At 54.8% G+C, this 13549-nt stretch overlaps 1 protein-coding gene across 1 annotated transcript; it reads left to right on the top strand.

Annotated features, from left to right (window-relative positions):
- Positions 1 to 7507: 7507 nt before the first annotated feature.
- FJX1 (four-jointed box kinase 1) lies at positions 7508 to 9142 on the top strand. The gene has a single exon (XM_074809791.1). The coding sequence runs from the start codon at positions 7580 to 7582 to the stop codon at positions 8855 to 8857; it is 1278 nt and encodes a 425-aa protein (XP_074665892.1). The 5' UTR covers positions 7508 to 7579; the 3' UTR covers positions 8858 to 9142.
- Positions 9143 to 13549: the final 4407 nt, after the last annotated feature.

Raw genomic sequence — 13549 nt, forward strand, 5'->3', positions numbered from 1 at the left:
AAGAAGCCAGCTGCCTCTCCAGGCAACACAACAGAGTGAAGATATTAGAGGCCTGGAAACTGGGTTTGATAATTTAAGCTGGTCATTTTCTCTGCTTCGCTTCGAGAGAGCTGAACAGCTGGCTTTCTACAGGCTCAGCCGGGGTTTTTACCTTAAGACTAATTAGAACAGTTTCACTGGCAGTGCAAAAGCTGCACTTTTTTAGGACTTGCTGAAAAGTTTAAGATGTGTCTTGGGTGTATTTTTGCAGTAGAAGCTAAATTTTACGACCATTTTTTTTTTCCTTCCTGTAACAATAGTAACTCTACCTTTAGCATGGCCTCACTTTTCTAGTCAAGTCTGGTCCATCTCAGTTTTTAACTGGGCCCATCACAGGGATGTCTAAGTGCCTGGAGAACACATTAAAGTGAGGATATTTTTAATAGTGAGGGTATTTAACCCCTGGCCTGGCTTACCAGAAGGTGATGGAGAGTCTCCACCTAAAGGCAGTATCCCTCCAAACCATACATACTTCTTCAAGTACGATTTCATGGGTTTGCAGGGTGGGTCAGGAGGAAAGAAGGTCTATGGGCTGTTATCAAGGTGGTTTGACCTCCTGTCTTCTGGAAAGGCACTGAGTTTGGGTTTCCCCTCTCTCTTCTGTTATTCTACACCAGGGCAGGTGCCTGGAATTGCTGTGAACTGTATTGAACAATATTCTTCACTCACAAGTTCTGGCAGCCAGAAGAGGGAGAGGAGAAAAGTTATTGCTATATATGACATGAACATTGCAGGCTGTGGGATCTGAGCCTTCAGGAAACCCTACCTGAAAGCAGAGGCTAGTACCTGATGCATTATTTATCCTCTCATGTGGTAATTACCTTTTGTCTCCCTAAATCACCTCAGCAGTTTCATCTGAAGAGGTTTCTTGAACCTCTTTACTTCCTGGCCTAAAAAAACCCGTATTTTTTGTAAAGGACACAAATGGCTACTGGGTTTCCCTCCAGAATGGACTGTATTTCAGGATGAGCAGGGAGCAGTGACCTCCCAGAACTGTTCTTATGCGGATGCTGCGAGTTTCAGTGAGCCACTCACCGTCACGTAGCTTTGCCAGTTCAGATCAGCCAAGGTTCTCACCCCAAGCCATGAAAAGCAAGGCCATCGTGCCTGATGTTGCTTATACAGAAAATCCTCCCAGCAGAACCATCAGCTGTCTGGAGAGGCTGGATTGTATTTGCATAAAGGATGCTGCTGACCTCTCATTTCAATATTTTTTTTTCATGGCTGTTCTGCAGAGCCTGCTTGTTGGAGAACCTGAGAACGTCAGGCTGAGCATAACACAAATTTCTTTCTATCTTTACAGTTCACCTTTAACAGGGATGAGAACGAATCCCCTAACTGACTGAGCATCATCAGGCACCTGACAAGTCTTATGAACACTTTCAAGAGCCAGGCGCAAGAGCTCAAGCACTTACTCATTTATTGCTTTGATATTAAAAGCAGAGAGTCACAGATATTAAAAACAGAGAGTCCCAGAGTACAGGGGAGATAGGATCATTTCTGTGTACAGCAATTGCCTAGCTTCATGTCCTACATGGTGCTTCAGATTACAAAAAAAAAAAAAAAAATCCTTGTAGAGTCCGGGAGCTTTTCTGCAAAATCAACTATGGAGTCAAAGCAATAGAAAAGCTTCCAGATTTCTCTATTCCAGGCCAAAACAAGTTTGTAAATACTTCCAGAAATTGCCAACACATCTGCAGGTCAAGGTCTCTAACGTTCATCTCGCTGCTGTGAAATGCAGAGCACCTTAACTTCTTCAGCCCTCCCCCAGTCGCAACCAGCTATAAACCCTGCCCTTCGGGTGCTGGAATATCTCATCATGAGGTTGGGAAATACAAATCCACCCTGACAGAGCCATAGTCAGCCATATACATGGGCTGTGTTGCTGATATATTTGTACAAAGTGCTCCTAGCATGGAAACAACTTATAGTGACACTAAGCACGTAACATTTTGGCACACTAACTTTCTGCCAGTATAGCTTATTCTAAAATTCCCACCCCTTCCCAAGAGAGACAAGCTGTATTGGCAGTAGCATTGTTTTGATGGTAACCCTGCATCTATCTGTACCAGGCAGCTTTGCAGGCACAACTCTTCTCCCCTGGCCAGCTAGTCTAAGTCATTTCCTTGCAAAGGGAAGAATCGAAACACACAGGCCACAGGGACGAGGGGCTCTGTGTGGGAGGCTGCAGGTTCTGGCAGTGCAGATGGGCGGCGTAAGGTGCTGTCGCTACCAGGTAAGCTGGTACCGTGGAGGCTGCATCAGGAGGAACCTGTCATCAGCAGAAAAGGAGTGCTGTAAATCAGCCAGTATCGGTTACTGCGATGTGGAGAGCTGATACTGCCCAGATGGAAGGCTCCTGAGACCCACGTTTTCAATGATGCAGTGGCTCAAAACACAAAACGTGGAGGGACAGGAACATGCAGCACTGAGGAAGCAGGGGCATCATTTCACTACAGCCTGTCTGCAGCAGCATTCACATCCCCGGGGCAGACCCCAGTTGCAGAGGTGCAGGCACACTGCAGCCCGTGCTCGGTGCTCCTCTCCTGACAGCCATCTCAGTGGTCCCTGGTTTGGGAGCTCATTGGCACCAGCTCACTGCCAGGAGCCAAAGCTACTGAGCAGAGGTGGGAACAAGCTGCTCAGGGGCAGCTGAGGAAGTGCTGGATAGAAATAGAGGTGTTTGGTGACCTGCTGGATAGAGAAGAAAGTGCAGATAGAGCTGGAGAAGTGCTTAAGGTGGGAACAAGCTGTATAAAAAGTCTTAGCAGGGTGAAATCTAGAAAAATTATGCTGGACTGGAGTAAAAAAACCCCTATTCCCACTCCACCCAGGTTCCTGAACCACAATTCAGAGCAAATGAAGGGGTTCCTGTGCAGTGCTACTGAGAGAGCTCACCATGAAGCAATAGCTCAGGCTCACCCGCTGCAGTCTCCAGGGCAGGAGCTCACAGCCCCGCGGAGGTTAACGCGGCAGCCCCAGGCTCAGTAACTGGGCATTGCACCGAGTTAGATCTGGCATCGGGTGTGTACCAGCTGATGGAGAACAGAAAGTGTCTCAGTACTTAGTGAAGGGAGAGAAATTTCCATGAGCCTGGGAAGGACTGGGGGGGGACTAATGTTGGTAGTCCAAAAAGGCTGGTGCTGGGCAATACCTTCCACAGCAATGCCCCTGAAAGGCAGGGGTGGAGGGGTCACAGGGAAGCCTTGAGCTGTGGGAGGTGTCAGATGAAGGTACTCAATGCTACCACAGGCCAGAACTTGCCTGAGCCAGAGGGTGCCTACGCACGGCTTGGGTAGCCCCCCAAACTGTCCTCCCTGCCCCGGGCTGCAGCTGCATCCCCTCTTCCAGCCACAGCTCCAGGCACTGGAGGAGGCTCCCCCCTGCCCCAGGGAGCACCGGAGCTTTGGAGCTGTTGATAGATTCAGGCTCTGGTGCGATGCAGACTTTGCCAGCCTTCCTCGCCCAGCAGAGATTGTTAGCAGAGGCAGAGCCCCTCAAGGCAAGCTGCGTCCGGAAAAGTAAAGCCCCCATCTGCATTCCCCATGATCCTGATCCTATCAAAGCCCATTAGAGTTTGGCCTTTGACTCAAGTATGAAATAACTTTCCCTGCAGGGAAGAAATCTCCAAGTCCCTGTTCAGTCCCCCTCTCTTCTACCGTTGATGGAGGTATCGCTGCTGCCTGTAACGACAGCTACCCCACATCACCAGGAAGCTGGGTGCTGGGGGGCAAGAGGGAATGAGGAGAACAGAATCACAGAATCACAGAATCATCTAAGTTGGAAAGGACCTTGAAGCTCCTCCAGTCCAACCGTTAACCTAACACTGACAGTTCCCAACTCCACCAGATCCCTCAGCGCTGGGTCAACCCGACTCTTCAACCCCTCCAGGGATGGGGACTCCCCCCCTGCCCTGGGCAGCCCATTCCAACGCCCAACAGCCCCTTCTGCAAAGAAATCCTTCCTAAGAGCCAGTCTGACCCTGCCCTGGCGCAGCTTGAGGCCATTCCCTCTTGTCCTATCACTCATTACTTGGTTCAAGAGACTCATCCCCCCTCTCTGCACCCTCCTTTCAGGGAGCTGTAGAGGGCCATGAGGTCTCCCCTCAGCCTCCTCTTCTCCACACTAAACCCCCCCAGTTCCCTCAGCCGCTCCCCATCAGACCTGTGCTCCAGACCCTGCACCAGCTCCGTTGTCCTTCTCTGGACACGCTCGAGTCATTCAATGGCCTTTTTGGAGTGAGGGGCCCAAAACTTGAACCAGTCGTCGAGGGGCGGCCTCACCAGTGCCGAGTTCAGGGGCAAGATCCCTTCCCTGTCCCTGCTGGCCACGCTATTGCTGCTACAAGCCAGGATGCCATTGGCCTTCTTGGCCACCTGGGCACACTGCTGGCTCATGTTCAGCCGGCTGTCAATCAACACCCCCAGGTCCCTCTCTGACTGGCAAAAACCTTCAAAACCTTCACTAGGCTAAAATCAGTGTGAAACACTAGCAGCTAGATATTCTATGAGCCTAGCTTTGTCAGGCAACTAAAATCAAGTTAATATAAGAAACAATGTAGGCAAGCCAGGAGTTATTTTGTTATCTTTTGACTTGCTAGGATCCTGGGTCTGGACAGTGGCCAGCTCTCCCTTCCCCAGTACAGGGCTGAGAAGCCTCGAGACTGCTCTGCTTTATCTCCAAGCTGCTCATCGCAACGTCTGCAAAGCAGTAACAAGACACTTGATTGACCCAAATATATCAGCGATCACAGTTTCAGGAATGCTTAACATGCTGTAAATTGAACAGCACATCAGCCTGATGTTTAACCCTTTACCAATCATCCGGTGTTAAAAATATTCCAGTTTGTAAGCAGGACTATAAGCCAGCGGGATGGCTCAGCAAAACTCTGGCTTGTTCGCCTTCCACACGGTGTAGTTAGGAGGCTGAGTGTTTGGGGGAGATGCTGTTTTCCCAGCTATTTATTTAAGGCTGCAGTCCCAGTGTAGCTTGTTGATTAACTGCTTAGCTTACAAGAGGCAGGCTGTAATTGAAATTAATGTCATGCATAACTTGGGGCTTATATTCACCTTAAGAACGGTAAGTGTGGTGTCCTTATCCACGGCAGTGGTACTTCTCCAGGGGCACTTCCCAGTGCAGGCACTGGCAGCTGGATGCTCACTATAAGCATAATCCACCCTGAAAGAAATGCAAAGAATTCAGTTAAATCAAAATACGTGTCCAGCCTATGTATGGAGTAAAATTCATGTTCTGCTTTCAGTCCTTTTCCAACAAGCTGTGGGTTTTCTTAAAGTTATTTCAGGCCAGAAAGCGACAGAGAACAGAAGCAATTCTGTGCCATTTCTTTGGTAAAAATATTCAGCCTACCACTGGATAAAAGCCTCCTGCTCAGTGTACTGGCACTGTTCTTACAGGCCACTGAGAACTGTAGCAATCGCAGCTCCAAATCGCACCCCCGGAGCTCACCGGGCTGCCCCTGGGGCTTCAAGGGGTGGAAGTGTCACCCATCACCTGGCAGGGAGGCTCCAGGGTCGGGGCAGCGCGACAGCCGAGGTCGTGGGGAGCCAGAGAACGATTACAGCTTGCGGTGCGTTTGAGGGGAGCCAGGATGGGGGCTAGTTCTCATTATTTCAGCAAGTCCCTGCGTGCCCGAGGGACCCAACGGCACTGACAGTTACTAACAGTTACAACGGTCGCAATTAGATGCGAGGTCTTGTCACAAAAGGCATCGCCCACAACCTGTGATGCGCGCAGGCTGTGACCTCCGTGCCCTGCCGAGAGACCCCTCCACCCGGGACGGAGGGACGGGGGGAGCCCTTCACCTCCCAGGGGCGCCCTACAAGTCGGTCTCCTGGGCCTGGGCCCCGCGGAGGGGGCCGGGGGGAGGATCGGGGTGGCGGGGTCGGGCTGCCCGCCCCGTCCTGCGGGGCCGCCGGCTGCAGCGCGGCGCCGTGGCCGGCGGGAGGAGCCGGTGCGACGGGTCCGGCGGGTCCCGGAGGTGCCCGGGGGGGAGGCGCTGGCCCCACTCCCCTCCTCTCCCCTCCCCTCCCTCCCTCCCTCCCCGTTCGGGGGCAGCCGGGGCCGCCAGCTCTGAGGGAACGGGGCAGCGCAGGGCGCCCCGCAGCCGGAGCTTCCCCAGGAAGGCTGTGGAGTCCCCTGGAAAGGGAAATGTGAGGCAAAAGACAGGGAATTCAGCTTCTGCTTTGTTGGGGATATATTTTTTTTTAAGTTGTTAAGGTGGATTAGGTGAGTTTGAATGTTTTTAACCAAATCCTGGAAAAGAGAGAATTCCCTTTTTTCTTCTATTAAAAGCAAATAAATCGCATTTCATCCAACCTGGAAGACTGTGGTGTGGTTGGAAAACTAGGAGTTGTGATAGCTCAAGAGAGCAGGAAGAGCTGAGAAGGTGAGAAAGGGATTTTTCGGGTTTGCGATGTTTACGATTCTGTACGTCTGTGGTGGTTTTGCTTCGCTGATCCAACTCCACTGACTCCGGCGGAGGCCAGCCCCGGCACGGACCGGAGGAAGGAGAGGGGTTCCATCTATCTCGGCTCACAAACATGTTCTTCCCGAGAGGTTTTCAGTAAAACACAGAAAGAGCAGAGCTAAGCTTCCTCGCCGTGGGAAGAACTGGAAGCGGGGGGGACGGAGCAGCGTTTCTACCCTTCCAGCGTACCCCGTGAAGGGACGGGGCTGCCTGGCGGCCCCTCGGGCAGGAATCCCCGCGGGGCGGGCCCGTGCCCCGCCGCTGGGCTGGAACCTTCCCCTCGGGGCGGGGGAAATGCCAGGGAAAGCTGCGCCACGCCGGGACACCCCCCGTGTGCGAGCGGCGCAGAGCGGCCCCGCCCCGGCTGGCCCCCGCGGGGGCGAGGGGGGCGGTGATGCTCCGGGGGGGTCTTGCGACCGCGCCTCGCCCAGGGCCAGCGGCGGCCCTGCCCGGGGGGACCCTCGGCATCGCGCCGCAGCGTCCCGGCTCGCCTCCCGGGGCGGGCACTTGCGTGTGCCCGGGCGTGCGCCCCCGGGGGACAGAGCGGGGGGGCGCCGATCCGCCGTGCGCCGCTTCGGGGGGGGCCCCGCCGGCGTGCGCGCCGCCTTCCCCTTCATTCTCTCCCTCCCTCCCTCCCTCGGCGTGCGGGCTCCTTCGTGCCGCCCGCAGCGCGGGGGGGGGGCCGGCGGCGCCGAGAGAGCCTCCCCGCAGCCGCTCTCCCTTCCCGCGGGTGGGCCCCACCGCCGCCGCCGCGCATCGCCGCTTTAAGCGGCGGGCCGGGCCGGGGGCCGGGGCGGGCCGGGCGCGCCGCCCCGGCGGCCCCACGTGGTGCGGTGCCGGTGCTCGGCCGCCGGCGGGGCGGGGCGGGCGCACTCGGCGCGGGGCTGCGGCGGGTCTCGGCGGGACCGCCCGCTCCTGCTGCCGCTGCCCGGGCGGCCCGGCCCGGCCGGCGCCATGCGCCAGCGCCGCGCCCAGCGGCCGAGCGGCGGGGCTGCGCCGCCGCCGCCGCCTCCTCCTCCTCCTCCCGCGGCAGCGGCGTGAAGCGGCGGGAGGATGAAGCGGGCGAGGCGGGCCGCGCCGGGGCCGCTGCCCGTGCTGGGGCTGCTGCTGCTGGGCGCCCTGCCGGCGCTCTGGACGGTGCTGCCGCGGCGGGAGGCGGCGGCGCGGCGGGAGCCCGAGCCCGAGCCGCGCCCGGCCGCGGGGCCGCCCCCGGGGCGCTGGGGCTGGGGCCGCTCCCCGGCGGCGCGGGGCGAGCCCGGCGGCGGGCAGAAAACTTTCCGGGCGCTGCTGGCGGTGCCGGCGGCGGGCCGGGAGGAGCGGGGCGGCGGAGGGCGAAGCGCCGCCTCGGCGCCGCCGCCCGCCGGCGGCTCCCCGGTGGAGCGGGGCATCTTCTGGAGCCGGGAGCTGGAGGAGCAGGTGCCGCCGGGCTTCGCGGCGGAGGAGGCGGCGGCGTGGCTGGCGGCCGCCCGCGCCGCCCGGGTGTCCTCGCTGGAGCGGGGCGGCTGCGGGCGCAGCTCCAACCGGCTGGCGCGGCTGTCGGACGGGAGCCGCGCCTGCGTCCGCTACGGCATCAACCCGGAGCAGATCCAGGGCGAGGCGCTCTCGTACCACCTGGCCGGGGTGCTGGGTATGCAGGAGCGGCTGCCGCCCATGGCCCTCGCCCTGGTGGAGGCCCGCGGGCGGCAGTGGGAGCCGGTGCGGGACGAGCTGCGCGGCTCGCACTGGGCCGAGGGCGCCGTGGTCAGCCTGACGCGCTGGGTGGACAACCTGACCGCCGTGGTGGCCCCCGCGCCCTGGGGCGCCGAGCCGGGCGCCGGGCGGCGGCTGCAGGCGCTGTCGGCGGGGGAGCTGGGGGGGCTGCCGCCGGCGCAGCTGGTGGAGCTGGTGCAGTGGAGCGACCTGATCCTCTTCGACTACCTGACGGCCAACTTCGACCGCCTGGTCAGCAACCTCTTCAGCCTGCAGTGGGACCCGCGAGTGATGCGCCGCGCCACCAGCAACCTGCTGCGCGCCCCCGACGGCGGGCTCGTCTTCCTGGACAACGAGGCGGGGCTGGTGCACGGCTACCGCCTCCTCGCCATGTGGGACCCCTACAACGAGCCGCTGCTCCGCTCCGTCTGCGTGTTCCGGGAGGGAACGGCGCGGCGCGTCGCCGAGCTCCACCGCCGCCGCAGCGCCGCCGCCGAGCTGCGCCGCCGCTACCGGGCGCGGGAGCCGCTCTGGGCCCGCCTGGGCTTCCTCTCGGAGCGGCAGGCCGAGCTGCTGCAGGCCCGCGTCGACTTCGTGCACCGCCACATCGCCCACTGCCGCGCACAGGCCGCCGCGCTCTGACGGCCCGGCCCGGGGCGGCGGGGGGGGGGGGGGGGTGGGGGGCTGCCCGCCTCGCTCCGCCGCTTCTCCCCTCCCCACCCCGGGGAGCGGGACTCGCTCTCCCCGGCGGCCGCCCCCTCGGTGCTCGGGGATGGCGGCGGCCGCCGGGAGCGGGCCCTCGGGGGCGGGTAGTGAGGGGCTGCCCGCCCCGAGGAGCGCTGCCTGGCCCTTCCTCAGCATCCCTGGAGCCGCAGAGCGCCAGCGGTGGCCTCGCAGCCGAGCTCCGCGCCGGGGCTCCGCTCCCAGAGCCTGGAAAACCGAGAGCGTTCCGCCACCGGAGTGGTGCCGCGCTCCCGAGCCGCGCTCCCCTCCTCAGAGACCGCGTAGGAAAGCCGTCGGCTTTGTGCGGATTGCGGTCGGCTACCTTGTCCTTCCAAAGGAGGCAGGCGGAAACATTTTTTTACATATATTCTTCCTTTTGCAACAGCATATTTAAGTACGAATGTCGATCTTCATAGCCCAAGGACTGATTGCACAATAAGGGAGCCCCTAACTAGCGAAACTGCCCTATTTATGAAGCCTCTTTCTTACCGATTTTCCTTAACGAGAGTGAACCTTTCCACTGATTGTTAAATCCCGTCGATGAGAAGCGTGTAGGAAGCCCATATTCCCTTAGCTCTTAGTCTTTGTTGTGGATGCATCGGGTTAAACTGTTTTGATTCTTAAGCGTTTGTTTGTAACCGCCACCATCCCCATTTCAGATGAGCAGTAAAGTAACTAAGGGGTGACACCAGAGCATCTCCCAGGTTTTAAAACGTTGCTTTGTGCTCAGACTTGGACACAATAGTTAAAGTGGAGGAAAAACTGTTTCATGCACTTTACTTTGACTTTTTGATTTTTTTATAAAAGAGGACCTTTTTATTTTACAAAGTCTGCCTTTTATGTACATGATATATGTTCATAAGCTTTTCTGTAACATACTAAAGAAACTGATATTTCAGTAAAGTCTGTCAGTGTTTTGCCTTCTTTGTCCTGAATGTTTGCCTGAGCTTTGACAGGGAAGCACACACCTCCACGGTCTTCCCCGGTGAGTGATGGAGACCACCTCTTTCTTTCCAGCTTCTCGCTCCACCAAACCGAACGGACTTTTACTCGTCCCCTCCGAGGCAAGGAAGGGCAGAGTTAAGCTTTCACCCGCTGCCCTTCTCTCTCTTTTTTCCTAGCTGTGTGTGTGTGTCACTTGAAAGGGCAGAAGCTCTCAAATGATATGACTATTGCATACTTCAGCTGAATAGACTTTTGTCTGTTTTTTAAAGCCTGAAATGAACTGCCCTGACTAGCACTGAGATAACTGAAGCAGCGGGTTTCAGCAAACTGATGCAGATGGTGTGGGCTTAGCTGCTGTCAGCCTCTTCGGGTGCTGAGACTGGTCACCGCCTCTCGATACGGGTCCCGTCAAGCGTTACCGTGCCAGAAACATCTCCGGAGGTGGCGGTTGCTTTCAGTGGGTTCTCAGTCCTCAATTCCCACTTTGGTTGTCTTTGCAATGGGAGTTGAGGCAGAATTGAAGAACAGGAAAGCTGTTCAATCTTGCTAAAATAGTCATTGGGGTTTTTTTTTTCTGCAAAAGTTTTGTTCTAGGTAGGGCGAAGCAGTAGCAGTGGGTGCACAAAATAAAATATCTGCATTTCTTGTTTGCTTTTTCACATGTACCAGTATGCATAGAAGAGGCCATTGTGTGACTCAAAATACAGCCTGAATAAGGACAAAGGACAAACTAATCCTCTTTAAACCCCAAATGCCGGTATATATCCTGCTATAATCAAACAGCAGCATAATCTCTTCTGCATCTGGACAGGCACCTCTCTTGATGAAGGCAGCAGCGTGCTCAGTGGCTGCTACGTGTGTAGGTGCTGCCTTCAGTACACCGGGCACTAACCTTCCCCCGAACCCAGGGAGGGCTCTGCTCATGCCTGCACGAGGGCTTTGCTCTGTTAATATTCATTTTTTTAGATGAAACTTCACATAAAGACATTTGTCCTTGGCCATTGCAGTGTTTCCCTTTTTTTTTAAAGAGGATAAGACAACAGTTTTACGAACAACTTAACGGTTGATTAGAGAGCTGTATTAGATACTGCAACTGTGTGTATGAGCATTTATTTTAAAACGTACCAGCAGCCTCCGAGACTAGCTTTCATTCAACTGGTTAACTGACAGGGCTCTCTATTGAACTTGTATTTATAGTTCACTGCATTTATCTCTCCAAACAATGCACAGAATCCCATGTGACATTCCTTTTCCATTTACATGATAATACACAATTTAACTGTGTAATTCTTAATTCTTCTTCAGCGTTGCTTTGTAACTCGAATGCAGCAGCTCTGTCGCATTCACCTAATGAAAATACGTTTAAATAATAAACTGCTGGCTTAAATTCTACACCACTGTGAAGAGCAAACTGCGGTGCCACAAACGTCTACCATTTCACTTCTGGTTAAGTAGTTCTATAAGTATGGCACAACTGTGGTTTTGACAGCTAATGGGAAATAAATCTCCTTTGCAACGTCTTTAGAGCTAGAGCCTAGATAATTACACCTTTTGAGAAGAAACACGGTTTTCTATTTGGTGACTGGTAACTACCTCAAGTTATATATAGGTTATGTGTTCCAAAAACGGCGTAGTTGTAGGTTGGTGTGAAACTAGAGATGCTGTGCTAGAGAAGCTGTGCCCAACTGGGAAATGCGTTTCTTCAGAGAGGGTGGAGAAAACTAGCGTGGATGGATGATGATACTTCACTTCAGCACTGCATTTTATCCTGGTGCAGATCATCTGCTTCTATGTCAGTGAAAGCTTTGAATTACCATCACGTTAAGGAAAACTTAACCCTCTTCCACGTGATTTCTTTAAGGCAAACAGTGCTTTGTAAATGAGTGGTCTGGTTACACTCCTTGCGTGCCGTTTTAGCTGTTTATGCTGTCTGATGTTTGACCATCTATCTTCCTGCAGAACCAAGGGGTGAAACTCTGTAAAACTTTGTAGTGTAATTTCAATGGCGCTCATCTAACTCTTCTTTCTTCCAGTAGGAGTTTCCTTTGCGTTACGGTAATGGGACAGGCAAAGAAGACCATTGTTTGTTTGAGCACGAGAAGGCTTTAGGACCTGGAAATTGTGAGCAGAAGGTTGTTCTGATAGCGGGATCAGCCGCTTTGGCTGCATTGCCGGCAGCTTTACCCGAGGCTCGAGGAATCGGCTGTGCAAGGTGTATCAGCGTGGGGCTGCAGGGCTTGGGGCCTCGCTCAGCAGAGTGCTTTAAGGATGCCCTTAACTTCCCATCACTTTTCACAGGCTTTCAGTGAAGTATGTGCTTGCAGGCTGGCTGCATGGGTGCCTCGGTCAGACGAGGGCTGTTGCACAGATCTGGAAAAGAGTCTTGAAAGGGCTGGGTGGGGTGGGCAGCGTGCTGTCTGTCCCAGATGTGAGACAGGAGGTCTGGTTTGCAGCTCTGTGGAGACTCGTGTGCGTAACTGATAGCACTAGCTTCAGAAGAAAGCAGGAAAAAAAAATACCTAGAGGATGTTGTAATTTGAATGCACTTCATTCAGTCCCATGTTTCCGTATGTTTCCCTGGTTAAATTCAGAATGCCTCCTCCAGATTTTTTCTTTCGTTGGAATCTAAGGAGGCGTGTAGGGTAGGGGGTTGTTGCTACTCCCAGCTTGAGTTCATATTCACTGGGATGTTGCTTCCAAACCCTACTAGTATGAAGAGAGGACTGAGGTCACAGTTTCCGAGAACGGCCTAAGGGGTATCAAAATTGTGCTTGCAGTGGCTACTGCACCCCCAGGGAGCACCGAACAGCAGAGCCTGGGTGAATTCAGTGGGGCTCCCACTTAGTGAGGAAAGCAAGACTGGCATTCGCAGCACAAATCTCCTTTGCTTCTGTTTACTTGCATCTGAAGTAATTTCCAGTCTGGATTTATCTTCGCTGTTGGTTTCCTTTTGAGAATTTCCCTCGCTGCTTGGGAAGCTCCTCGCAGGTGCAGAGTCCCGTCGCCTCTCATGCAAAGGCTGGAGATGGAGCCAAGGCGACCGCTGGCACCACGCTTTGCTGCCCAACTGAGGTCGCGTCAGCCCATTCAAAGATTCAGGAAATACCTCAGGGCCTGTGGAAGACAGTGAAAATGTAGTTAGTACACTTTGACTTACTGGGCGTACAGCACGTCCTTAACATCACCAGCATAGTTTTTGTGGTTTGCTTTTCCTTTGAAGTTCGGTGCATTATTTTTAATGGTAATAAGACTTAGAATTTTCTCACTGACATTACTAGGTGGTCCAGGACTTGCTTGGATATGAGATCATATTAAGACTTAATCCCATTTTGCACATTATTCCTACTTTGCAACCACAGCATAAAATTTAATTGCTCCTTCAGAGCTGCACTGCTTGGGTTGAAGGCGGCAAATCTCCCAGGAGGATGGTCTGGGCCGCACAGTAAGCAGTGCCTGCCAGGCGTCTGCATGGCTCCTCTGACTCCATGACCTAGAAAACCCTGCCGTCTTGGGTGCTAACACACCTCTCCCCACCCAAGTAACACGCACTCATCTGAGCCGAGGTTATTTCCCAACACGGTGACTTGCATCCGCAAAAGACATGTGGTGTTTTCACAAACGGTATCAGTCCCACCCTCGGGGAATGTTTAATCTGACTCTGTGTGG

This window comes from Strix aluco, chromosome 31 (genome assembly GCF_031877795.1).
Source record: "Strix aluco isolate bStrAlu1 chromosome 31, bStrAlu1.hap1, whole genome shotgun sequence".
Lineage (NCBI taxonomy): Eukaryota > Metazoa > Chordata > Aves > Strigiformes > Strigidae > Strix > Strix aluco.

Excerpts from the sequence above, each read along its gene's own strand:
- FJX1 (XM_074809791.1), top strand. The coding sequence starts at position 7,580 with ATGAAGCGGGCGAGGCGGGCCGCGCCGGGGCCGCTGCCCGTGCTGGGG.